Here is a 27,583-nt window from a genome sequence, read left to right on the forward strand (position 1 = left end):
TATCTAAGCCCACTTACATTACTCACAGTCCAGTTGGAAAAGGGGAGAAATCCTTTTCGATGGAGGGCGTGGAAGGCCGAGTTTCAATCATTTGCTGCCTTGCAAATGAAGTTGCTGGTTCGTCCTTGTTGTCTGATGAAGCTCTCTCTGGCAGTTGTAATGAACTTTGCGTTCATGATTGCAACCTTGGTGCGTAGGGAAGATCAGAATTGCAGCTATTTCAAGATTCCTTATGGACCAAAGCTGTGCCCCTCTGGCCGGTCAGTGGAGAAAGAGAGGAAACAAATCCTATAAGGGGCTCCAGGCTGCAGGCTTTACATATCTGGTATCTCAGTTTCTCCAAAGTCAGAAAAGATTGTACCTCCCTCAACCACTGCCGAAATGACGGGTTGTATTTGATTTCTAATTAAAAAGTATGAGTCTGCGTGCAAATAGGGAAGCAAATGGCAAAGCATTTGCTTGCAAACTTGAGACTTTGCAGCCTGAGAAGGGATGGTACGCCAAAGATGGCCGTGTGAAAGTCAAGTGCTATAGTCTGACCACGGATTTTGGAGAATACATCAAATATGTGTCTCCAGTAGTTGCCGAGGGAGGTTTATGACCAGAACATGTGTCCTATCGTGGCGGGTACATGGCAACTAATAGCGTTGCATCCAATACACTACTGGCAAGTATTTTATACAACTTAATGTTCAAAATCCCAAACTACCCCTTTAAAGAGAGAGTTGCTAACAGAGCATGTAAAGCATGTAAACATTTTTTAGTAGAAACCCAAAATACAAGTATGAATCTGAAAATGAGCTTAATATGTCCTCTGTAAAGCTGAATATCCAGATTAGTGCACACTGATCAGCTTCCTGTCAACACAGGATGTCAAATATCAACATGAAACTTTTCATCAGTTTATTGTGCCATGCTTTTGGTCTGAAAGCTATAATTCCATCCCTTGTTGTTGATTCTTCAGAATCAAAATAACTGATGACTATATAATGTCGTATGTTGTTGTGAAGATTTATGGGCAATCCATTTAAATAGGGAGACTTTGATGCTACCGGTTATATGGTCAGAGTAGATGTTATATTTTCAAATTAAACTGTTGAATGTTGTTCTGTACTGGATGTTTCCCACATGACATTTGTTTCATTTGCTCAGCATCTGTCCCTGTTTAACAACCAGTTAGTGGATGACAAGTCGTCTCCGGGGGCCTTGTTGTTTAGTGTCTTCGTATTTAATGTCTTCATTGTTCGACGTCTTCACCACTAAACATGCTGTTTCTAATTAGAAAACCAATAACTGTCATGTCTGTTCTTGATTTTGCGATTATCAGCACGCTGCAGAAAACCTGTATCTCCACTTAAAGGCCATTTTTGTAAGATTTCACCACAGCCCCAAAACCAAAGCTGGTTTTAAAATTGCTATCTTTGGAATACTTTCTTCATGATTTGTATTTGTGTTTAGTCTTAAATTTACTTACAAAAGGCCTAAATTTCATTAAATACACATCTGAAACTGCATTAAAATCCAGGCAGAATTATTACTGTTTCATTTAAGGATGTTCATTGGATAAGACTTCCAAAAAAACAGTTTTCTTGGCGCGTTCAGGAACCATTTAAGAGAATCTTGTGTCCAGATCCTCACCAAATACTTTGTTGTCTATGGTGCATGGACTCACTTTCTACCAAATCAATGTCCTGCCAAGTGTCGGACTGACCAATAAACAGGATGAGAAACACAATGTCCTTGGCGTAAGCACGAGGCAGACGATGCAAACAAGCAAAAAGGACATTTTGCAGAAGATTTAAATGTGTACTTCAAAGCAGACTCATTATCTTCATTATTAGAAAAGTAATTTAATGTGCTTAGGGAAACAAAAAGATGGTATTTTCCACCGTTTTCTTCCATTTAGTCTTTCTCTGTGCTCGCTTTTCCAAGTTCTATGAACCATTCATGATTAGATAGGAGGCCTGACTTTCCTTTTGTTGTCTGTCTAAATCCAGCCTGCCTAACTACTATAACACTGTGTTAACTAGGGATGGGTACCGAATTCGGTACTTTTATAGGTACCGACCGAATTCCGTCGGTACTACCGAGTACCGATTCAAGTAAAATCAAACGGTACCATGTTTCGGTACCTAAACGGCGTTACCTTTAAACTGATCATTGATTTCAACCTGTTTTCATTTGACGTCTTGATTAACAAGCGTGCTGACGATCGCACTATTTTTTTATTTACCTCCTCGTCTGGTCCTGTCTGCTCACCGCGGCCACTAGCTGCTGCCCTCTTCCAACCCGGCGCAGAGACGAACAGCCGGCTCTCGGCCTGCTAGCCGCCAGCTGCTATCTCTCCAATGTCTCTACCCGGGCTTGGCCTTAGTCTGCCTCCAGATTGGACCTTCCTTACTCCGTTTGCTCTCTCCATTCTTCTGTAGACCAGTCATTAACAGCTAGCAGCTAGCTGCTGCATCTCTGGTCCTCCGCTAAAACTCCGATCTTCAACTCAGGAATATTACCTGCCACTTTATTCCAAACTGCCTCGCTGAAATTAAATCCCTCGGACTCCTGCGTCATTCTCGATATGTGCACAGAGCAGCCCGACTCAACTTTGTTTATTCCAACCATGCCACGCCCACAATACTGTCTGACCGGTGCTCCACCCACAGCTACGACGTCATCACAACAAATCACACGTGCACTTGCAACATTTTTTTTTTTTTTTTCCACCTGAGAGCTCCTCTGCATTCTTTGATAACACTCCAACCTTCATGTTACAAAATGCAAGTTCACTCAACAATAAAGCACTGCTCATCCTGGATTTTATATTGTTTTGATATATTTTATAAGTTATAAGTTTATATTTTCAAACGCAAAAGTACCGAAAATTGGTACCGTTGAGTACCGATACCGATTCCCAGGTACCGGGTATCGGTACCGTATCGGTTCAAATGTGAACGGTACCCATCCCTAGTGTTAACTATGGCTCACCCACAATCCATATATATTATATCAGAATCAGAATCAGAAAGCCTTTATTGTCATTGCACGGGGTAGTACAACGAAATTAGCCATCAACCCGTCCAAAAAGTATAAAAAACATGCAAAAGCAATATGACAGAGGTGGACAGGACAGGAAGACAGAGATGAAGAGAAATAAATACAGCACAACGTGAAGGGAGGAAAGGAGGAAAAAAACATAGCAGTTGCTATGGCGACAACCTTCCAAGGCCTCCAGACAGCAGCGATCCAGTTGCTCCTCCAGGGCCGTCAGTCGCTCCTTAACTTCATCCAAAGTGCGGTTACTGTCTGAGTTCTGACAGCTCAGCCCATCGTATCAATCATCTCTGCAGCCTTATGGGGCTTTGGACAACTGTCACTGTTTTCTGTGTATCTTGATAAACCAGAGCAAAGCCTGATCCAATCAGAAAAAGCCCTGTTATCACTGTTCTGAACAGATAGAGATCTTCTATATCCTCCACGGAGAGAGCCACCACACGACTCACCACCTCTCCACCGTCCATCATGTAGCCAGCTGCTAACGTCCCGTCAGGGCAGGAGGACTCCCTGAACCAGGCTTCTCCTCTAGAGCAGTAGTTCTCAACCTTTTTGAGTCGCGACCCCCAATTTAACATGCATGTTGTCCGCGACCCCCGCTCACTGAACACAATTTCACACGCACAGTTCAGATCACCCAAAAAAGAAACAAAATGACCAAAAAAAGGAAACAAAATGACCAAAAAAGACACAAATTGACTACAAAATGATCAAAAAAGACACAAAATGACCCAAAAAAGAAACAAAATTACCAAAAAAACCCACAAAATGACTAAAAAAGACACAAAATGACTAAAAAAAGAGACAAAATTACCAAAAAAAGGAAACAAAATGACCAAAAAAGACACAAATTGACCACAAAAAGATCAAAAAAGACACAAAATGACCAAAAAAGACACAAATTGACCACAAAATGATAAAAAAAAGTCACAAAATGACCCAAAAAAGAAACAAAATTACCAAAAAAAAACACAAAATGACTAAAAAATACACAAAATGACTAAAAAAAGAGACAAAATGACCAAAAAAAGGAAACAAAATGACCAAAAAAGACACAAATTGACCACAAAATGACCAAAAAAGACAAAAAATTGACCACAAAATGATTAAAAAAAAGACACAAAATGACCAAAAAAAAGATATTAAGTGACCAAAAAGACTAAAACACATTAACACATGAGCACTTTAACACAATGGAGACAGAGCTGACTTCCAAAATGATTTGGCGACCCCCAGAAATCATCTCGCGACCCCAATTGGGGTCCCTACCCCAAGGTTGAGAATAGCTGCTCTAGAAGATTGTGTAAATTGCGTTGAGAGACCAGATGATCAAATCCAGGATTTTTTTTAGTTTGAGAGCAGAGTAGAGAGAGTCTTCCAAAGTAAAACAGAAGACAAGATGAGACAAGAGGAGCGAAGCAGGAAAACACATGGATTCAGATATGTCTGTGATTGGCCAATATCACCTGATAAATCTGTTCTCATTTTAGTGCTTTTTCAGTGGCACTGGTTGAAACCTCCGCTGTAAATCAGTAGAAATCAGTGGTAGGTGCCACCTATTAGGAACATTCCTCTCCATCCAAAGCAACATGGCCCACAGCCACCTTACCCAGATCCTGTTTCCTATGTTCGGTGTAAAGTACTAAAGTTTCACTTCATCCCTAATTGGTTTTAAATGTCACAGAGATAATGTTTTTACTATGAAGGTCTGTTTCTCTTTTGTAAATTCCATGGAAGAGAGCAGACTGGAGTAAAATATCCACACAGCTGCTAGTTAAACTCTGGACTTCAACAGCAACACAACATTTGTTTTTGATCATTTGTTCTGTCTGCTGCTTCTTCTGAAGAGGCTCTAAACTGGTTCACCTGTTTCCAAATGACTTCCCATCACAGTGGTGGAATGAGGTGAAGAGAAACCAGCAGTGTGTTCTGTCCACAGGTGGGATGGTGCTGAACCCGTCCTACTTCGGTACCGTGGGCCACCACAACACCATGATCCACGAGATGGGCCACATCTTTGGACTGTACCACGTCTTCAAGGGGGTGAGCGAGAGGGACTCCTGTGATGACCCGTGTCAGGTACCACTCTTATTATATAGAGTTTTTATTAATGTGTATTGTTGTGTATCATACTGTATATTTCCCTGATCCAAAATGCTACTTTATGTAAGTAAAAGTACTTTGTTACCTTACTTCAGTAGAACATTTTGGGTATTTATACTTTACTGGAGTAATTATTTTTCGGCTTACTTTTTTTACCTACATTTTCACACAATTATCTGTACTTTCTACTCCTTACATTTTAAAAATAGCCTTACTCCTATTTCATTTCATCTTGTTTTCATTACAGATTTTGATTGTTCAAAACACACACACACACAAAGTCCCTATCCAGATCAATGACTCCATCCAGATAGAGTGAATGTGGTTGGATGAGAAGTATAAACATATTCCATTCTGACACCCTATTGGTTTGTAATAGTGTCCCCTTTATTTAGCTCCGCCTCCTGACTAATAAGATCAACTCAGCCAATCCAAAAATAACAGACCGCTACACATGATCCAATTAGAAAATAGCATTGTTGTATCCAGGTAAATATCCGACATAACCCCCACATTTTAATATAACATAATCGTTATTATGGCTTTTTTAGGGAGGTGGGGTAGTGCACTATAGACCCCTGTGGCCCCTGTGGCCCCGGGGCCTAAGCTTTTGTCCTTAATGGCATTTTCCCCCCATGCATTACTTTTACTTTTATCCTTTAAGTAGTTTTGAAACCAGTACTTTTATACTTTTACTTCAGTAAAAAGTTTGAGTTGATACTTGTACAGAAGTCTTTTTTTTTTTAACTTAGTTTTTATTTAAGTTTCATTCACAATCGTGTACAGAATCATATTCAACATATCTGCTGTTTCATACACATGGTAACACTTATGGTACATAAAAAAAAATACAGAGACTATAATGACAAAGAAAAATATAAATTAAAATGGAATAAAATAAATAAAATTATATCAGTATACCTATAGCGGGGCTCCACCTTTTAGTGAAATATGTTTTTGAAGTCTTCAGGAGTATGTTATTTGTTCCATTTGATATATTTCCTTTATTTTTTCAGACCACATACTATATGTTGGGGGGTCAGGCTTCAACCACCTTACTGTAATGCATTTAATTGCTGTTGCTGGTAATATCTGTAAAAGATATTTTTTGGCTCTTCCTTCAATGCCTTTTGGTAATAGACCTAGTAGGGCCACCATTGGATCCATAGTAATATTTCCACCACATATTTTATTAGGGCATGGCCATAGTATGTGGGTCTGATTGCCAATGTGTGGGCCACAGTTTCTCCAACACTTATTTGAATGCGTAGTGCTAAATTTAGCTGTAATTTCAGGTGTCCGGAAGAACCTCATGACCACCTTCCATTTAAATTCTCTCCATACATTTTAATTAGTTACCGAATGTACTTAAACAGTACAAAACAGAAGTCTTTTTAAGCCCTAGTATCTCTACGTCTGCTGGAGTAATGATGAAGAATAATGAGAAGACTTGTGACCCCTCTGTCTGCAGGAGACCACTCCGTCTATGGAGACCGGAGATCTGTGTGCTGACACGGCACCAACACCCAAATCTAAAGCCTGCCACGACCCCGGAGCCGTCAACGACTCCTGTGGAGTTACTACGTACCAAGACACACCGTACAGCAACTACATGAGTTACACAGGTACAGTAGACCAGCTGTTCTCAACCTTGGGGTCGGGACCCCAATTGGGGTCGCGAGATGATTTCTGGGGGTCGCCAAATCATTTTGGAAGTCAGCTCTGTCTCCACTGTGTTAAAGTGTTCATGTGTTAATGTGTTTTAGTCTTTTTGGTCACTTAATGTCTTTTTTGGTCATCTTGTGTCTTTTTTGGTCATTTTGTGTCTTTTTTTGGTCATTTTGTGTCTTTTTTTGGTTATTTTGTGTCTTTTTTTGGTCATTTTGTGTCTTTTTTTGATCATTTTGTTGTCAATTTGTGTCTTTATTGGTCAATTTGTTTCCTTTTTTAGTCATTTTGTGTCTTTTTTTAGTCCTTTTGTGTCTTTTTTTAGTCATTTTGTGTCTTTTTGGTAATTTTGTTTCTTTTTGTGTCTTTTTTGGTCATTTTTTGTCTTTTTTGGTCATTTTGTGTCTTTTTTTGGTCATTTTGTTTCCTTTTTTGGGTGATCTGAACTGTGCGTGTGAGATTCTGTTCAGTGAGTGGGGGTCGCGGACAACATGCATGTTAAATTGGGGGTCGCGACTCAAAAAGGTTGAGAACTACTGCAGTAGACAAACAGTCTTAATAACATGAAGCGTGCTGTCAGAACTGTTGACTGACACAACTATGGTTGATTAAGAGGCTAAATAGCAGTCGCCTCGGCCACCAGTATGAATGTGTGTGTGAATGGGTGAATGAGCGTAGTGTGTAGTGTAAAACGCTTTGGATAAAAGCTATATAAGTGCACCCCCCATTTACCATTTACCATTTATATTGCTGTTGTTCTATCAGCTAGATGAGGCGAGTGTTAATAATCACTTGAACTTTTTTCGCTTTTCATTGCGCCACATCAGATGACAACTGCACCAACCATTTCACTCCCAACCAAGTGGCTCGGATGCATTGTTACCTGGACCTGGTGTACCAGGAATGGCTGAGGGACCAGCAGCCGGCCCCCATCCCTCTGGCCCCCATAGTGACGGACCAGAGTCCAGATTCTGTCTCTATCTACTGGTTGCCACCAATCAGAGGACCACTTTATCAGAGGTACTGTCCAATCATGGCTTTTTAATCTTCATTGTTTATCTCTTCAGGTAATACCCAAAATGGATTGTTCTGTTGTGTGCTCTTATCTCCTCACCTGAGTGGCATTTCTACCGTCGTCTTAAACCCAACTATGGATACAAAATGCATAATTACAGTATTAAAATATATTCAATTTTAAATTCAACACTGAACAAGCGACTGAAATGTTACAATGAATTTGATTAAATAAAAACACAACGTGAAAGGGTCAAAGTTCTACGTGGTAGCAGCCTATTGTCTATTTTACTCTAAATCGCACTAGAGCTGCAACAATTAATTGAAAAAAAAAACAAAACAAAAAAATAATAATAGTTTTCGATGCCCATTGTCGCCCTCGCTTCGTGTTCCGTCTTGAAAATAATAAATATTAACAAAATAAAGAAACAGATAAACATTGACATTTTCTCACTTGTGGTGCTGAGTCATGTGACGTGTGGTCATTGCCTTGCCCCCCTTCAGATGGTCAGATCACTGTCACAGACACGTTATGTTTTGATAAATCTTCAAGATGAAACGGCTCAAAGCTCTCCGGTGCTCAGTATCAGGAGGAGGAGAAGAAGTCCCAATCTTTTTTTAAATGCTGTTTTGTGTGCAGACGTTTCATTTGTGTTAGCTTGTTAGCTAGGTTGAAATAAAGCAACGCTAGCTTAACACAGTTAAGCACATTTTTAGCAGGGTTTTCACTTCCCTCGTCTCTCTTGTCTCTAACTTTGTTAGCGTCTCCAGCTGTGCTTCTTTATAGAATTATTAACTTACAAGTCAATTCACAGAGAGACAGTTGTATTATATAGCTGGTTGGCACCATGGGCAAACAGAAACAGGAGTTCCCCTCCATGAAACAGCAAGCGGAGCTGTTCAACACCAATGGGTCTCACCGAGGGACCAGATGGGCTAGAGCCGGCCCTGGGTTAAAATGACATAAATTTATTATCTGAAAAAAGGTGAACGGCATCACTTTTAAGGTCCGGATGTTGCCGCTTGGTTGTAACAAGCAAAAGACAAAGTGTGATGTTTCCTAACCACTAACTGTGTTTCCTAACCACTAACTGTGTTTCCTAACCACTAACTGTGTTTCCTGGTGTCCCAGCAGCTCTGACCTCGTCCTGACTGGGATCCACTGTGGCGACTGTGAGAAAGACGGTGTTTTCCACCAGTTTGCCTCTGAGGCCACCTCACCTCGAATCTGTGACACGTCGGGCTACTGGACCCCCGAGGAGGCAGTCGGTCAGTCACAACACACTGTGTGGGTGTGTGTGTGTGTGTGTGTTTATGTGTGTTTGTACATTTAAGTTAATATGTGTGTTAATATGTGTGTCTAAATAATCTCAAAAAAAGGACTGATAAAACACTAAATTACTTAAAAAAGACACAAAATGACAAAAAAAGACACAAAATGACCAAAAATAAACTAAATTACTTAAAAAAGAAACAAAATGACCAAAAAAAGACAGAATTACCAAAAAAGACACAAAATGACCCAAAAAAGACACAAAATGACCCTAAAAAGACACAAAATGACCCAAAAAAAGACAAAATGACCCAAAAAAGTGCCATTCATATAAAACTCACATTAAACTTTCATATCAAGGTGGGGGCCACAAAATATCATCACGAGGGCCACAATTGGCCCGCTGGTGGCTCCTTTAGATGATTTGATGAGGATTGGTAGATTATAATGTCAAAGGAGGCATTAATAACTACTTAATAATGACTCATTAAGAGCCAATATGTTACTTATTTGCACGCTAATAAGCAACTAATAATATTGAATATGTGTTCCTAATCTAAAGTGTTACCGATACAAGTAAACACTGGTCTTGTGGAAATGAGGACCAGTATCGTGGTAAGAAAGCCAACTGTTAATTTCTCATGTTTCCTCCTCAAACCTGCAGCTGACTGAGTTCTCAGACTCATTTACACACTTTCTTCTCTAACAAAGTGGAATGTGGTGGTTTCAGGTTTGAGTTTCTGTCCTTGAGTTATAACTCTGTCTCTGGTTTCCCCCTTCACACACACACACACACACACACACACACACACACCCTGTGTATCCAGGTGCGTGCGAGGCTAATGGCTGCTGGAAGAGGAAGAAGCAGAAAATCATTAAATGATAATTGCCCTCAGCTACAGACTTCTCTCTGTCTCTGTCTTGTTTTAGCCAAAGTAAGAACAAGATTATTAGGCAGAGAGTCTACTGGATAATGTTTGGACCTCCGTCATAAACAAAAAAAGGACAAAAAACCTGTATCTCGTAGCACTGTACTGTGAAACAGTACACTGTAAAAAATGTAGATTTTAGGGTGAAAAACTGCTAAACCATGACAGTAAAAGGCGTAAAATGATAAATGAATTAATTCAGTTTCAGTAACAATGAAACACTGTAAATGTTTATATCAGACAAAACTGTTTTTTTACATTAAAAAACTGTCCACTGTAAAATATTGTAATATAAACATATACTGTAATATATATACAGGCATCATTTTTGCATTTATTTTTTGTAAAAATACTTTTTCTCACTGTTAAATGTACTAAACACCATATCTCTAACAGAAATATACTGTAATATTTAATGGTAAAATCTTTAATTTATGCAGCATTTATAAAGTATTTTCTTGTCAATTATATGGCAGAACAGCGTTTCTTTTGATGGAAAAACGTTTTATTTATTTTTACGGTAAAATATGGAATAAAATGTCAATCTTAAACATGAAATCAACAGTGCTAATATCATTTTACTATAATATTAGAAAAAGTTGCACCGTATTTATTATGGTAAAGTTCTGGCAACCACAGCTGCTGGTTTTTACCATAAAAACAACAGTTTTTTTTACAGTGTAGCTTGATGTAAGCACATGGTCCTTGTTATTCCAATCATAGTTTCTGCAGAAGCTCCGTTTCCTTTGGCATGATGGGTCGGTCGGTGAGGAAACAAGACAGAAACAAGGAGGCAAAACAAGAAGGAAAGACAGATATATACAGAGAGAAAGAAAGAGAGAAATACTCAGGAACACAATTACACTTTCCCTTCTCTCCCGTGGAAACTCTACCCAAATATGTGGAAATCCTCTGGTGGAATTTGTGCTTTGAAAAGAAGCGGCGAGGAGGAAGAGGGGGGATTAGGGCTCCCTCTCCGTCGCTGCGGGATCATAATGATGATAAAGAGTCAATTACAGTCTTACTGTAACAGCTGAGGAGACAGCCAGTCTGCTGCTCCGCTGGCTGCTCTGCTCTCTTTACCACTTCTGATGCTCCGGGTCACTGGGCAACACGGGCAACATCTCCTCCAGAGAGACGGGCACCATCTCCTCCAGAGAGACGGGCAACATCTCCTCCAGAGAGACGGGCAACATGTCCTCCAGAGAGACGGGCACCATCTCCTCCAGAGAGACGGGCAACATGTCCTCCAGAGAGACGGGCACCATCTCCTCCAGAGAGACGGGCAACATCTCCTCCAGAGAGACGGGCACCATCCCCTCCAGAGAGACGGGCACCATCTCCTCCAGAGAGACGGGCACCATCTCCTCCAGAGAGATGGGCACCCTCTCCTCCAGAGAGACGGGCACCATCTCCTCCAGAGAGACGGGCACCATCTCCTCCAGAGAGACGGGCACCATCTCCTCCAGAGAGATGGGCACCCTCTCCTCCAGAGAGACGGGCAACATGTCCTCCAGAGAGACGGGCACCATCTCCTCCAGAGAGACGGGCAACATCTCCTCCAGAGAGACGGGCACCATCTCCTCCAGAGAGACGGGCACCATCTCCTCCAGAGAGACGGGCAACATGTCCTCCAGAGAGACGGGCACCATCTCCTCCAGAGAGACGGGCACCATCTCCTCCAGAGAGACGGGCAACATGTCCTCCAGAGAGACGGGCACCATCTCCTCCAGAGAGACGGGCAACATCTCCCCCAGAGAGATGGGCACCATCTCCTCCAGAGAGACGGGCAACATGTCCTCCAGAGAGACGGGCAACATGTCCTCCAGAGAGACGGGCACCATCTCCTCCAGAGAGACGGGCACCATCTCCTCCAGAGAGACGGGCAACATCTCCTCCAGAGAGACGGGCACCATCTCCTCCAGAGAGACGGGCAACATGTCCTCCAGAGAGACGGGCACCATCTCCTCCAGAGAGACGGGCAACATGTCCTCCAGAGAGACGGGCACCATCTCCTCCAGAGAGACGGGCAACATGTCCTCCAGAGAGACGGGCACCATCTCCTCCAGAGAGACGGGCAACATGTCCTCCAGAGAGACGGGCAACATGTCCTCCAGAGAGACGGGCACCATCTCCTCCAGAGAGACGGGCAACATGTCCTCCAGAGAGACGGGCACCATCTCCTCCAGAGAGACGGGCACCATCTCCTCCAGAGAGACGGGCACCATCTCCTCCAGAGAGACGGGCACCATCTCCTCCAGAGAGAGACGGGCAACATCTCCTCCAGAGAGACGGGCACCATCTCCTCCAGAGAGAGACGGGCAACATCTCCTCCAGAGAGACGGGCAACATCTCCTCCAGAGAGAGACGGGCACCATCTCCTCCAGAGAGACGGGCACCATCTCCTCCAGAGAGAGACGGGCACCATCTCCTCCGGAGAGACGGGCAACATCTCCTCCAGAGAGACGGGCACCATCTCCTCCAGAGAGAGGGAACTGGACAATACAATGTGGATATCACTGCTGGCAACAACAACACACATGTTAACCTTCTGGAGTCCACGACAGCTCCGCAGCACTTTGACTTCTTCATGACGTAGAAACCAAGCAGCATGGAGCATTGTAATATTTTTGGTGTGTTTTTATGTGTTTCTTGTGTGTTTTCTATGTGTGTTTTTATGTTTGTTTTTTATGTGTTTTTTGTAAAAAAAAAAAAAAAAAAATTGGGTTTTTAATTTGTGTGTGCATTTTTGTTTTTTTGTATTTGTTTTTTTGTGTTTTTGTGTGTTTTTGTATTTCAAAATGTTGATCCAGTAAGTCAAAATGACTTGATAATAATGAGGTTGAGCTGAAAAAGATGATAGCAGCATGGCATGGTGATCATTATTTAAGTTGCATATACAGACAGAATGAAAAAGAGTCAAAAACCAACAAAATAGACCCAAACTCCAAAGGGTTAAATGGCAAAACACTGTTTCCCGGACCTCAGACTGTTTCAGGAGCCTGTTGAGAAGTTTATTAAAGTATTTTATAATTCAAAATGAGTAAAATGAGTACAGCTATATCATGTTGTTGGCATAGAACAACATGTTCCTGTAGAAAAAAGAGCATAATTGTTGGGGGATGACAATCTAATATCACGTTTCTAATCCGACGGATGGGTGAAGATGGAAACGTAGAATACTTGGGGAGGAAATGAGTCGTGGCTGCAGTTAATAATCTATGTAAAGTAAGACAGAAACAGCAAAAATGAACCTGCAGAAATCTCTGATCATTTCTCTGAGGTGTTCCGCTGTGTACAGTGAGAACAGGAGTGGAGCCGGAACAGTGCCTTGTGGAGCCCCTGTGCTGCTCATTTTCTTATTTATTTCATTATTTATATCATTATAACTGTTTCCATAGAGGTGCAGGATTTATATATTCCAGTGAAATACAAGGCCACAGGGAGTAAAATGTAAAAAGAGTAATATATATATATATATTTATATATATATATATATATATATATATATATATATATATATAGCCACATGGGGGCAGCGGAACAACAATTATAACCACAATATTAACATATTATCACCTTCTTAAACTTTGGTGGTAAACATGTTAACAAACAGTGGCACATTATTAACACGTCCCACATGATTATATCATTAACCCACCAAAACTCCATGAGGCCAGTTTCAGTTTGATGATGATATACCAAGTAAAACTGGAGACAAGCTCAAATAGATTTAGTATCAAATGATAGAACTGGATGGAACCCTCTTATATGGTAGATTTGACACATTTTGTTCACACTTTGTTCACATTTGCAACATTTACAATTCTTTATTGAGCATGACAGTGTTTTAGAAGTAAAAAAAAGATTCAAAATCACATTTTATGTTGGACTAAAGACAAAAAAAGACACAAAATGACCAAAAAAGACACAAAATGACCAAAAAGACAAAATGACCAAAAAGACACAAAAAAGACACAAAATGACAAAAAAAAGACACAAAATGACAAAAAAAGACACAAAAAAGACAAAATGACCAAAAAGAGACACAAAAAAGACACAAAATGACCAAATAAAGACACAAAAAAGACACAAAATGACTAAAAAAAGACACAAAAAAGACACAAAATGACCAATTAAAGACACAAAAACGACACAAAAAAATAACAACAAAAAAATCAGTTATTATCAGGTCAAATAGGTGAAAAATCTACCAACATGGTATTTAAACATGTTTTAAGTGGTGAATACAGGCAGGATGGAAGGAGTCAGACCTGGAGGAAATAGAACAAAACTACAGAGAGTTAAATGTGTGAGAACTTACGTAAACTGCACCAAAAATGTTAAATGTTTTCTGAATGTAAAAGGATGAAATGTGTCCAGCGATGGACAGGAGGAACTCTGGTGAATTCGTCTCTTTGTGCTTCATTCATGATGAAAATAAAGGAAACAGCTTTGTTGAATTAACTCTTTCCAGTCCGGTTGGTTCAGTTTGACAGTTTGATGATGGTTGAGCTTCCACAGACGGCTGATGATCTCAGTGGGTGTGAACAGTAACACCTCATTAACATGTTAATGGTTCAGTGGGACTCAGCTGTAACCTGATTCATGGTGTTAATCACTAACTGGAACAATTAGCTGAGGATTCTTCCTGCTTAAAGCTGCTAATGCTGCGTTTATGAACATCAGGAGGCTTCGCTCTGTTTCTCATCTGGAAAACTCTCTCTCTTGTTACACATCAGGATGATATATACGATATACACTACTGGTCAAAAGTTTTAGAACACACCAACTTTTCCAGAATTTAATTGAAAATGATGCAGTTTAATGTCTCAGTGTACTCTGAAATTAATGCACATTTGCAAAATTTAAAATTCTTTATTGAGCATGATAGTGTTTTGAAAGTAAAAAAAAGATTCAAAATCACATTTTATGTTGGACTAAAGGACTAAAAAAAGACACAAAATGACAAAAAAAAGACACAAAATGACCAAAAAAAGACACAAAATGACTTACAAAGACATGAAAAGAATTCAAAAATGGACAAAATAGCCCAAGACTCCATAGAGTTAAGTTGTTAACCCATTTCTTGTTCCCTGAAAAAGGCCTACTTGTATAATTCTGAAATGTACATTATTTTCCAGTTTTGGTTAAGCTTACCTTTTTTTATTTACCTCTGGCAGTTCACCACTTACCTTTGGACCCTTTCAAGCTGTTCATTTGACTTGAACTGCTTGAATTTCAAGAATTGAAAAATTGTGGTGTTCTAAAACTTTTGACCGGTAGTGTATATATACCTGGTGTAGTAAATATCTACTTTTTATTTTTTTGATTATTTACCTTATTTTTCTGCTTAAGTTGTTTGACCCTTTCTTATTCTGTAAATAAAAAACTGGAAAAACCAGGTTAGAGAACGGTCCGTCCTAATGTTTCTCTGAGCGGGGACGAGTGGTCCAGGAAGTCCCTCTAGTCAGTATATGTGAGTGTAAACGTTGTCTGTGTGTGTGTTGGACCAGGTCCTCCTGACGTGGAGCAGCCCTGTGAGCCCAGCCTGCAGGCCTGGAGTCCTGAACTCAGCCTCTACGACACCAACGTGACCTCACCGTGTCCCGACACCGAGGGCTGCACCCTGACGCTGCGCTTCCTGCACCCGGTGGTCCCCCAGAGACTCACGCTCTGGGTCACATACATCTCCTCCAGTAGGTCCCACTGCATAATATCATATCATAATAATAATCATTATTAGTGCATTCAGTCTGATGTGGCTGGTGGATTAGACACTGTTAGAAAAATTGCATGAGGAAACCTTGAAAATTGATAATCTGTCACCAACAGAAAAAACTTCACCATTTTTCTGCGCAGATCGTTGATGGGAAATGAAGAGCTGGAGACGTCCAAGTTCTCAGTTTAACATAGTTTTATTACAATACGTCAAAAAATGTGCATTTTACAGAGAATCTCCGGGTTCAAAAACTCATGTCCCTGATACAAACAGACGGGTTTCAGTTGGTGAAGTCTGAACCACGTCTCTCTCCCTGAACCCATTAAAATACTAACATTTGTTAACAAAACATGCTGGTTGATTTCCTCCAGGAAGTCCCGCCTTCTTGATCCGCTGATTCACCAGTTTTAATCAATACAAAGCGGCACGTCATGCCAGCTGGGCATACGATCTTGCTGCCCCGGACAAGGCCATCCTGACCTGGCTTCTTCTCCAGAACATTCAACAAAAACCTCCTGCCTTGTTATGTCTTACAGAGATATCATGTCTTACAGAGCCAAAGGATTTTCACTGTCTCACATAGATTCTAAAAGTCTAAAAAATATGAAACAGACAATGAAATATATGTTATAACATTAACACACAAACATAATCATTGTATCAAAATCATATTGCCTGATTTAATATAAATGCATAGAGATATTTACCAAGGCTGACCTGATAGTCACGCACAGAGACAGACACAGAGTCAGACAACAGAGACAGAAATCAAGCATAAAATCCTTTACCAATATAGAAAATAATCAATTATTTTAACAACAGCACACGTTGTAGCATACAGGAAATGGTCAGCACTCAGCAGTTGGGAAATGGTAAATACACCCAAATCAACTCAGCTCACCTTTGGTACCAGGTGCTTTTCTCTATTTGTTTTGTGTCCATTGGATAGAAGCTCCTCAGTTCAGGCAGGATTCTCACTTGATCACAATGATATCTGCACTTAGAGCAACATAAAATAGACTGGCAATATACTGTAATATATATATACAAGCCATCACTGTAATTTTTGCATTTATCTTTTGTAAAAATCCTTTTTCTCACTGTTAAATGTACTAAACACCATATCTCTAACAGAAATATACTGTAATATTTAATGGTAAAATATTCAATTTATGCAGCATTTATAAAGTATTTTCTTCTCAATTATATTGCAGAACAGCGTTTATTTTTATTTTTTAACAATAACATATGGAATAAAATGTCAATCTGAAACGTGAAATCAACAGTGTTAATATAATTTTACCGTAATATTAGAAAAAGTTTCACCGTATTTATTACGGTAAAGTTCTGGCCAAGTCAAGTCAAGTCAGATTTATTTATATATATATATATATATATATATATATATATTATATTATGATTATATATAGCGCATTTACAGACGGCTGAGCCACCAAAGTGCTTCACATAAAAGTGCAAAAAATGCAATAAAATACAGAATTGACAAAGGTAACAAACAACACAAAAACAAACAAAAACAAAACAAAATTAAATTTAAAATAAATTAAAAGAAGATGGGATATATATATATATATGTATATTTTTCAACCACAGCTGCTGGTTTTTACCATAAAAACAACAGTTGTTTTTTTTTTTACAGTGTGTGAAGCAACGATTGATTCTGCTGAGACAAACGGTCAATCTGTTTACACAGAGCTGAGGGGAGAGGACAGGAGAGGTTGTGAAAATGCAAATTTCAGAAAAATGTCACTTATTTTCTGATTTAAGTCATTATAACAGACATGTGGGTTGTTTACACTTCTAACCATGATTGTGCTGATTTCACAGATTGGATTTCAAAATGACAGAAACACCATGTGATGTATCTGTGCTGTGTCTCTGTTATTGTTGTCACCATACGATATGTTCAACTCCATACCGATACTCAGGAAAATATTCCATACTCCATACCGTTTTGGATACCACCAGGACAAAAACAAAGACCCCAAAATTATTACTAAGAAGAAAAATGCAACATGTAAAAATGAACAGAACCACAGGTTAAATATTTATAATAAAAAACAGCAACTGCAACTATGATAACAAGCTTCAGGTCTGAGGTAGTGCACAAAATAAATAAATACAATAAACAATAACAATTAGAACAATATCTTTAGGTTGTATGGTTTAGCTGCTTAATAAGTTGTTGGATCGATACTTTTGAAAATGAATATTGTATTGGGATGCAACATTTTAGTATGGATACTTTATTGAGTATTGATACTTTATTGAGTATTGATCCTTTATTGATTATTGATCCTTTATTGAGTATTGATACTTTCTCTGCGTCTCCCTCCAGACAACCCGTCCATCGCCAACATCGAGCTGATCACGGCGTCGGGGCGGAGCATCAACCTCGGTCCGCAGCACGTCTTCTGCGACATGCCGCTCACGCTGCGGCTGGACGCCCACAACGCCGCCATCGCCGCCATTAAACTCTGCACCTTCGATGAGAAGATGGAGATCGACGCGGCCATGTTGTCTTCGGGCCCCGGCAGCCCTCTGTGCTCCTCCTGCCGGCCCCTGGTCTACAGGGTCCACAGGCTGCCCCCCTTCACCGGGAAGACCCCCCCACCTCAGAGCCAGCACACCTTCACCGACAGGTAGGCCAAAGGTTTAACCCAGGGGGCTCAAACTGCCGGCCCGCGGGCCAATTTTGGCCCTCGTGACGATATTTTGTGGCCCCCACCTTGATATGAAAGTTTAATGTGAGTTTTATATGAATGGCACTTTACTGTGTTGTGTGGGGAAGGTCCCTTTAATTACTGTTTTTGGTAATTTTGTGTCTTTTTTTTGGTAATTTTGTGTCTTTTTTAATAATTTTGTCTTTTTAAAATAATTTTGTGTCTTTTTTTTTTTTAATTTTGTGTCTTTTTTTGGTAATTTTGTGTCTTTTTTTATTTTGTGTCTTTTTTTGGTAATTTTGTCTCTTTTTTTAATCATTTTGTGTCTTTTTGGTAATTATGTGTCTTTTTTGTAAGTTTGTGTCTTTTTTTAGTAATTTTGTGTCTTTTTTAAATAATTTTGTCTTTTTTTTTTAATTTTGTGTCTTTTTTTGTATTTATGTACTTAGTTAGGGTTAAGGTTAAATCTAATTGACCCTAACCCTTAATGTACTCTTGACTTCAACTTCTTCTTGTTATTTTTAACATTTTTGTCATTATTTTGATTTTCTTCGTGAATTTGAATTTTTTTTTACGTGATTTCAATTTTTTTTTTCTCATTTTGACTTTTTTCTCTTGCCTTCAACTTTTTTTCTCGTTATTATGATTTTTTTTTCATGATTTCGACTTTTTTTTTTCATTTTCCCTTTTTTCTTGTGACTTCGACTTTTGTCTTGTTATTTTTAAATTTTTGCCTTTATTTTGTCATTTTTTCTTGATTTTGATTTATTTTTTCGTGATTTCGACTTTTTTTGCCACGTTGGGTTTTTTCTTGTGACTGACTTTTTTCTCGTTTACCTTTTTGGTCCTTATTTTGACTTTTTCTCGTGACTTGGACATTTTTCTTCTCAGTTTGATTTTTTTCTCTTGACTTCAACTTTTCCTTGTTATTTTGACTTTTTTTGTGTGATTTTGACTCTTTTTTTTTAACTTCCACCACTGGATAGTGCAAACCATCCAAGTTAACCCTTGACCCCTTTACGCTGATCATAGAGTAAACACGGATTTTTGCAATGAAAATGTCATCTATCTACTCTTAGCCCTCTGAGGTCTCTCCATACGTTATAGTAGGGATCCCAGCTGGAGAACAAACTCCAGACAGGTAGAGGGAACCGCAGTGCATGATGGGAACTGACAGGTGTGTTGGTTTTCTGTCCAAACCACCTTAAACAACCCTAAAATACCCTCGAGTCCGCCTGAGACAAGTTCCCCAGTCTCCAGGTGTAAATTAATATTTATTACAGGGACTCTGTGCCAACTACTAATGCTGTGTACACACACAACAACACACACACACACACACACACCCTTCACCGGGAAGACCCCCCCACCTCAGAGCCAGCACACCTTCACCGACAGGTAGGCCAAAGGTTTAACCCAGGGGGCTCAAACTGGCGGCCCGCGGGCCAATTGTGGCCCTCGTGACGATATTTTGTGGCCCCCACCTTGATATGAAAGTTTAATGTGAGTTTTATATGAATGGCACTTTACCGTGTTGTGTGTGGAAGGTCCCTTTAATTACTGTTTTTGGTCATTTTGTGTCTTTTTTTGGTAATTTTGTGTCTTTTTAAAATAATTTTGTGTCTTTTTTTTGTAATTTTGTGTCTTTTAAAAAAAATAATTTTGTGTCTTTTTTTTGTAATTTTGTGTGTTTTTTAATAATTTACATACATAACACAAACTGCCTTGTAAGACGTCAGCAGCCTCCGAGGAAAATAAGACTGAAGGTAAAAAAGTTATTTAGGGCCAACATGGACTTTAAGGCCCCGTTTACACCAGGACGGTTGGGGGTAAAAACGACAAAAGACAGAAAGCTGAATAGTTTACCAGGAGAAGGACGAGGCAGGTTAGTCAGAGGCAGGCAGGGTCGGCAACGGGAGGAAAATGCTGGAGAGTCTTACATGGAGGCTGAGAACAATCTGTGTATGTGTGAACCAGAGAGGAATAAGAAGTGAAGACGAGACGCCACTTTAGTCTTCTGTTCAGACCGTCACCATGGAAACGGAGCCTCAGACTGAGGGTAAAAAGAGTTATTTAGGGCCAACATGGAGTTTAAGTTCAACAGCATACCTCTGTATCTGTATCTGTGTGTGTGTGTGTGTGTGTGTGTGTGTGTCCTCAGATCTGCTAATCCACAGTTATCTGTCTCTCTGTTTGGGTCTGGTTCTGTTTGAGGAGCTCAAATGTTTCCAGCATGGGGATGCCGAGCTGCGGCTGCTGATCCAAATCTGTTTCAACAAGCATATACTCAATCAAAAGCACGCTGAGGAAAGTTTCAGGGCTAAGCTGAATAAGGTTGAACAGGGTCCCGTCTCGTATTTGTGGGGCGTCCAAATCATTACCAGAGTCCGAGTACAAACGCTGGGAGCCAGTTTCTCCTCCTATCTCCACAAAGAGCTGCCAGGATACGACAGTGATGTCACAGGATGATTGCAGATCATTCGGGGCTGATTTTAAATCCCGCTATCTTTACCCAGCAGAGTGGATGTTCGGCGGACGGACACAGCTTCAAAAAACAGTTTATTTTTCAGGGAACACGTCTCCTATGTTACACAAGCTGTGTCTAAGTGCAAAAAGATGTAAGAACCAGTGGGAATTGAGTTATGTGGGACTGAGGAGGGCAGAGAGGGGTTGATGTGAGGAGAAGAGAGTGTTTGAGAGCAATGAGTTTGGGGAAGAAGAGAGGGAGGGATAATGGAGAAGAAGAGATGAAGAAGAAGAGAGAGAGAGAGAGAGAGAGAGAGAGAGAGAGGGGAGACAAGGGGAATTGGAAGAGATATAGATAAGGAGTTATGGGAGGAATAGAGAAGTGAAACTTAAAGTGGGAGATACTGTAGAAACAGGACTGAGTAAGCAGAGGCACATTTTTTTCCCCTTTTTTGGAATATGAACAAAATGTGAGCAGCAGAGGCCATAAACACCAGCGACGACTTGGACCTGGTCCTGAGTCGTTTCCTCCTGCTGAACTATGGTCAGACAGGGAGAACAGAGAGAGAGAGAGAACTGTTCAATTCATCAAAACGCTGCAACTTCCATCTCTATAATCAGGTATTCTGTCATTGGACATTGAGGCTCTGTTTCCATGGTGACGGTCTGAACAGAAGACGCACTTCTTATTCCTCTCTGGTTCACACATACACAGATTGTTCTCAGCCTCCATGCAAGACTCTCCAGCATTTTCCTCCCGTTGCCGACCCTGCCTGCCTCTGACTAACCTGCCTCGTCGTTCTCCTGCTAAACTATTCAGCTTTCTGTCTCCGAAGACGTTCTCTGTCTGAGGCTCCGTTTCCATGGTGACGGTCTGAACAGAAGACCTAAAGTGGCGTCTCGTCTCCACTTTTTATTCCTGGTTTATTCGAGTGTTTCCAGGAGGAAATCTGCTGCATACGGTGATCTAAAGTGTGTGAATGTGATTGTATGCAGCCAGGCGGCATCACTTAAAGCCATAAGAGCATCTTTGGGCATGCAGAAGTTTTCAGTTTAATATGTAATGTATACCAAGAAATTCTCAGTCGACTCACTCATGAATTTGTTGATTTATCGTCAAGTTGATTTAATCTACGGATCTGTAAAATTGTAAAAGAATTATGCAAAAGCACAACTTTAAATCTTGTGTTTACCGGTGATGTGCGAATATGTTTGGTGTGAATAATCATCCAGCATGAAACATAATTAAAAATGACTCGTAAACAAAAGAAATCTTAGTTGTCCAAGAACAAAACAGAAAATGAATGAGCTTTTTAATGCAGAGGAGGCAGACCTGGTCCAGACAAACATGGAGGGAAGCTGTGACTTCCTGTTTGGAGGAGAAGTACAACCACAGCCTGTAACTGTAGTCGTTAATTAAGATTAGTAGTTTATGAGGGAATTAGACATGTAGTGAGGAAGTGTGGAGAGCAACAAGGGGAAGAGGAAAAGATGACCTAAACATCATCATCATTATCATGAAGAGGCCTCAGAGAGCAGAGAGCTGCAGGATAGATCCAAATATAGATACAGTACACTGCTCTATAAAGTCTAACTGCAGTAACAAAGAGTTTTAACTAAAAATTAACTCTTTGATGTCTGTTTTATCTGGTGACAAAGTTTTAGATTTCAGTTTTGCTTTATTTCAGAGAAATAATGATATAAAATCCACAAAATCCAACTCAAAACCAAGCAATAATTGCAGTTACCATAGTCTGCTTTGGATATATAAACTAATTTAAACATAAAAATAATAGAAATTATAAGTTTATTTGAAAGGGAAATTATTATCTAGATAGTGATGAAGTAAAGTTACTTTATAATATTTAGTCTGGAATAGAGTTGTTACAACACTTTGTAATACATTTATAACAAAATCAATGTGAAAATGTTTATTCACTGAAAACTAAATATAAAAGCTGAAAGAAGACAACAACATTATAGTTCCTGCTCTGTTTATCATCACTATTAGAACCTTTTACAGCAATGCAGTAACTGCATTTTTGGGGTCAAAGCTCAAATAAATCATCATGATTTTTGAGCAAAAAAATCACATCAATACATGTAGAAATAGGTGTAATATCACTTAAATACATATAACCAATTTAGCTGACCAATTAACTCTCCTAGCTAACACTCCTTTTCATTCTGCCAGACACATAAAACACACACAAAACACACAAAAACACACCGAAAACACTTGGTTTTACAAAAACCACACAAAAAAAACCCGCACATAAAACACACATAAAAACACACAAAAAATTTAAAAAAACACAACAAAATACAAAACAAATACAAAAATTAAAATGCTGAATGCAATCTGCAGAGTTTGAAAATATCTGCAAAAAAATGGAAAATAACAGTTGGTCGAGGTGTTTTTATTTAACCTTTGCTGGAAAAGAGTTGATGCACTAAATGTGACATGGAAGCTTGTGTAAAAGCCAAAACTTTAGAGGGAACACCAGAGGGTTAAAACACGTTAAAAAACTTTAAAGCAGGTTTTCCCAGTTTAACCTTTGTGCAGTTAGACTCTGTACTGATACGAAGGGACGGAGGGTTTTCATATTCTTCATTTCTTTCTCTGATCCATAATTAATAGAGAAGCAGACAGAGCTGAGGTAGTGAGAGTTAACAGGAGCAGCAGATGGACTGGGAACAGAGGGAGGAGGCTCTTTTTATAGAACAGCCACCAAAACAGATCAATAGTCCGACACCAGAGCCCCGATATCAGAAACCACTTCCTGCTGGGGCTCCAGGTCACCATGCTGCAAGGTCACAGAGGAGAACTTCAGCTACTGGTGCTGCTCCACCAGCCACTGGTTACACCACTGGTTCTCCACTGGTTCTCCACTGGTTCTCCACTGGTTCTCCACTGGTTACACCGCTGGTTGATCACTGGTTCTCCACTGGTTACACCACTGGTTCTCCACTGGTTCTCCACTGGTTCACCGCTGGTTCACCGCTGGTTCCCCACCGGTTCTCCACTGGTTCTCCACCGGTTAACCACTGGTTAACCACTGGTTCTCCACCGGTTCTCCACTGGTTAACCACTGGTTCTCCACCGGTTCTCCACTGGTTCACCACTGGTTCACCACCGGTTCACCACTGGTTCTCCACTGGTTCTCCACCGGTTCGCCACTGGTTCTCCACTGGTTCTCCACTGGTTCTCCACTGTTTACACCACTGGTTCTCCACTGGTTCTCCACTGGTTCTCCACTGTTTACACCACTGGTTCTCCACTGGTTCTCCACTGGTTCTCCACTGGTTCACCACTGGTTCACCACTTTGCAGCGCGGAACGTTTCTCCCTGGATGAGTTTCAGGAGGAGCGATTATACTGGAGCACCAACTAGCGTTGATGAGTTGAGACAACAACAAACCACAGTGAACATGAAGGAAGAAGCTGATGAGACCTTTGGTTGGCCCCGTGGATGATGGGACATTTAGTTACTAAAAACCAACGGATGGAAGCGTCCATAAGAGCATGGTTGTGTTGCTAGGCAACAAGGAATTCACATATCACCATAGCAGCACATCCAGCCTCAAGTATCACCTCAATGCTAAACATATAGCAGCTAGCGGCTAGTGTGCTAGCTAGCGTGGATTGTGTTTTACTTCAAAAACCAAAGTATTCTAGTTTACAGAAGGTCTACCTACCTATAGGCTACCTGGATTTATGAAATGTACTATATTTAAAACATAAATATGCTATTGCTACACTTAATGGCAACAATTACACTGGTCTGTTGGACTTGAACAAAAATAAACAATATTTTTGTTGCTTAAGCTTATGTATTCAGTCATTATACATGGGAGGGCACTCTGGGTTTTTAGGAGAATGACATTTAATTTTTTAAATGTATATTTTAAAATCTCACGGACCCCCTGGAGTGCCTTCACGGACCCCCAGGGGGACGCGGACCCCATTTGAGAACCACTGGTTTACAGAATCCACCAGGACTAAAGCAGGATTGATTTGTACTGCAAATGCTTCTTATCTAAAATAATACAATATAAGCAACAATCCAAGAGGATGAGGTCACTTCTCTGGCACCAATAACCACAATAATTATTCCTTGTTTCGTCAAGTATTGAATGAGTCATTGTTATTGATCAACAAGCCTGTAAAGATTATATGATCAGGTTGAACCACCGAGCAGTAAAAACCTCATTACAACATAACAAACTTCTGTTTCATGTTTTTATTATGCCAATTACAAAATCCCTTTCACTCTCCTCCTCCTCCTGCTCCTCCTCCTCCTCCTCTCCTCCTCCTCCTCCTCCTCCTCCTCCTCCTCCTCCTCCTCCTCCTGCTCCTCCTCCTCCTGCTCCTGCTCCTCCTCCTCCTCCTCTCCAGCTCTGTAGTCCAGGGAGTAGAGTACCAGTACACGGTCCAGGTGGAAGCCGGTGGTCTCCTCAGCGACCCCTCCTCTCCTCTCATCTACTCCCATGGGCAGCCCTACTGTGGAGACGGCCTCATACAAGGGTTTGTTTACCTTTTGACAATATTCTAACCACTGATCATTCTGCTGTTCTGTTTATCATTCTGCCCCTTTTGTCTTTTAGAGGGCTAACTGGGAATGTTTGGGGGATGTTTAGTCATTTCTGACCACTTGAAAATTGGTAAAATGGTCAAAAATGGCACCAAAATAGCACATTAAGACACCAAGATCTTGAGAAACACCATAGAAGACCCCATGCTGTGATCTGGTATCAAAACTTTTGACATTTTGGTAGATTTTGGCAAGAATGATGTTTTTCAGTGATTGGTTGGTGATTCATTTCTGTTGTGGAGAGAAACGCTGAGAAACCCCTTATTGTCAATATACAGTTGGAACCAGAAGTTCACATACACTATATAAAAAGACACATATGCTTTTTTTCTGACTGTCTGACATGAAATCAGACAATCACTTTTCCTGTTTTAGGTCCGTTAGCATTACCAAAATTATTTCTATTTGCTAAATGCCAGAATAAAATGTGCATATGATTTCTTTTGACTTTCCCATGATGTCACACAAAGAAGCAGTGTGTTTCAGGTGTGCCTTAAAATACATCCACAGGTGTGTCTCCAATTAACTCTAATGTTGTCAATAAACCTATCAGAAGCTTCCAAAGACATGACATCATCATCTGGGCTTTCCCAAATAGTTTCAAGGCATAATAATGTTAGTGTATGTAAACTTCTGACTTTGAAGAAAGTCATAAAAAATGGTCTAAAAAAATCCTTCTCTCATTATTCTGGCATTTAGCAAACAGAAATAATTTAGGTAATCCTAACGGACCTAAAACAGGAAACGTGATTGTCTGATTTCATGTCAGACAGTCAGAAAAAAAGCATATGTGTCTTTTTATATAGTGTATGTAAACTTCTGGTTTCAACTGTACATAGGAAACCTGTGAATGCTCTCCGTCTCTAGTTTGTGGTGGTAAAGTTTCATGAAGCTGTGATTGTATTAGCAGCTCATTTTATACTCTGAGGTCCAGTTTAAAGAAATGTCTCCTATGGAGACAAAGATTATCACACATGAAACAAATCAGGCTCATTGAATCCACAAGAGTCTCAGTTTTCCAGTCATATAATTTATGCAATTCCAAGAGTATTTAGTATGCAGAAATATCCAAATAAAACAGGCAAAAAAGACCCACACTGCTAAAAAGGTGTTTAGTCTAAAACGATGAACAAAAACAGACAAGAAAAAGACACAAAAAGACAAAAAAGAAACAAAGAGACACAAAAAAGACACGAGAAGACACAAAAAAGACACAAGAATTTATTTCTCTGAGCCTATTTGCCCTTTATATACCACATAATATTTACTATACTCATGTTTGGTATTTGGTATTTTCTCAGCACAACTTCAACATGATCTGACTATTATTTTTCACTTTAACCCACTTTATTAACATATTGAGCCCAAAAATACACAAAAAATTTACTATTTATGACAATAAAAAAACACAAATATGCTCAATTAACTGTTTCGGACCTGAAAAATGTAAACATAGGTTGCAGATATAAAGGTAAAATTCAAATATAATAAAACTATACATAAAAAAATGACCATAAAATCCTGTTTATTTATAGGAACTGTGTTAGATGATTAGACTCTTTTTTCCATTTTTACAGAATGCCACGCCTGCCTCGTCCCATCCTACTGTCACACTTGAATAAATATTTCCGTACTATCAAATTAAAACGATCATATCTTTGGTTTTACATGTCAGAACATCAAACAGAAAACTGGAGAAAGTTTCAAGTCTGTAATCTGGAGTGAAGTCGACAGCAGCTCTACGTCACCTCGATTTTTCTTACGGCGCTTTGAAGAAAGCCACGTTATCATAGAGCCCAGAGGGTTAACAGGACCAGTTACACATTGACCTGTGGTTGTCATGGTAACTGGAGGTGTGATGGCTGTTGTCTCTCTGTAGGACAGAAGAATGTGACGACAGTAATCTGTTGGATGCTGACGGCTGCTCCAAGAAATGCCTCAAGGAGACCGGCTTCAACTGCAACGGTGAGTGACTCCTATAACTCCTATATAGTCTGGTGTTAGCCAGGCTAACTCCTATATAGGCCACATTTAAAACATATTGTGAAGAGCCAAATGAAAAAATCTGGTCTGAGCAAGAAA

General features: G+C 39.9%; 1 protein-coding gene across 1 annotated transcript in view; it reads left to right on the plus strand.

The window, feature by feature from the left end:
* Positions 1–27,583, plus strand: part of pappa2 (pappalysin 2) — a gene marked incomplete at its 3' end in the record, with an annotated part of 136,080 nt that overhangs the window by 35,452 nt on the left and 73,045 nt on the right. Inside the window, exons 6-13 of the mRNA XM_059344316.1 lie at positions 4,988–5,127; positions 6,623–6,776; positions 7,647–7,839; positions 8,969–9,102; positions 15,552–15,734; positions 18,117–18,420; positions 25,306–25,434; positions 27,381–27,466. Of these exons, the coding sequence (XP_059200299.1) occupies positions 4,988–5,127; positions 6,623–6,776; positions 7,647–7,839; positions 8,969–9,102; positions 15,552–15,734; positions 18,117–18,420; positions 25,306–25,434; positions 27,381–27,466 (1,323 nt within the window). The remainder of the gene's footprint in view (positions 1–4,987; positions 5,128–6,622; positions 6,777–7,646; positions 7,840–8,968; positions 9,103–15,551; positions 15,735–18,116; positions 18,421–25,305; positions 25,435–27,380; positions 27,467–27,583) is intronic.

This window comes from Centropristis striata, chromosome 11, assembly GCF_030273125.1.
Source record: "Centropristis striata isolate RG_2023a ecotype Rhode Island chromosome 11, C.striata_1.0, whole genome shotgun sequence".
NCBI classification, from domain to species: Eukaryota; Metazoa; Chordata; class Actinopteri; order Perciformes; family Serranidae; genus Centropristis; species Centropristis striata.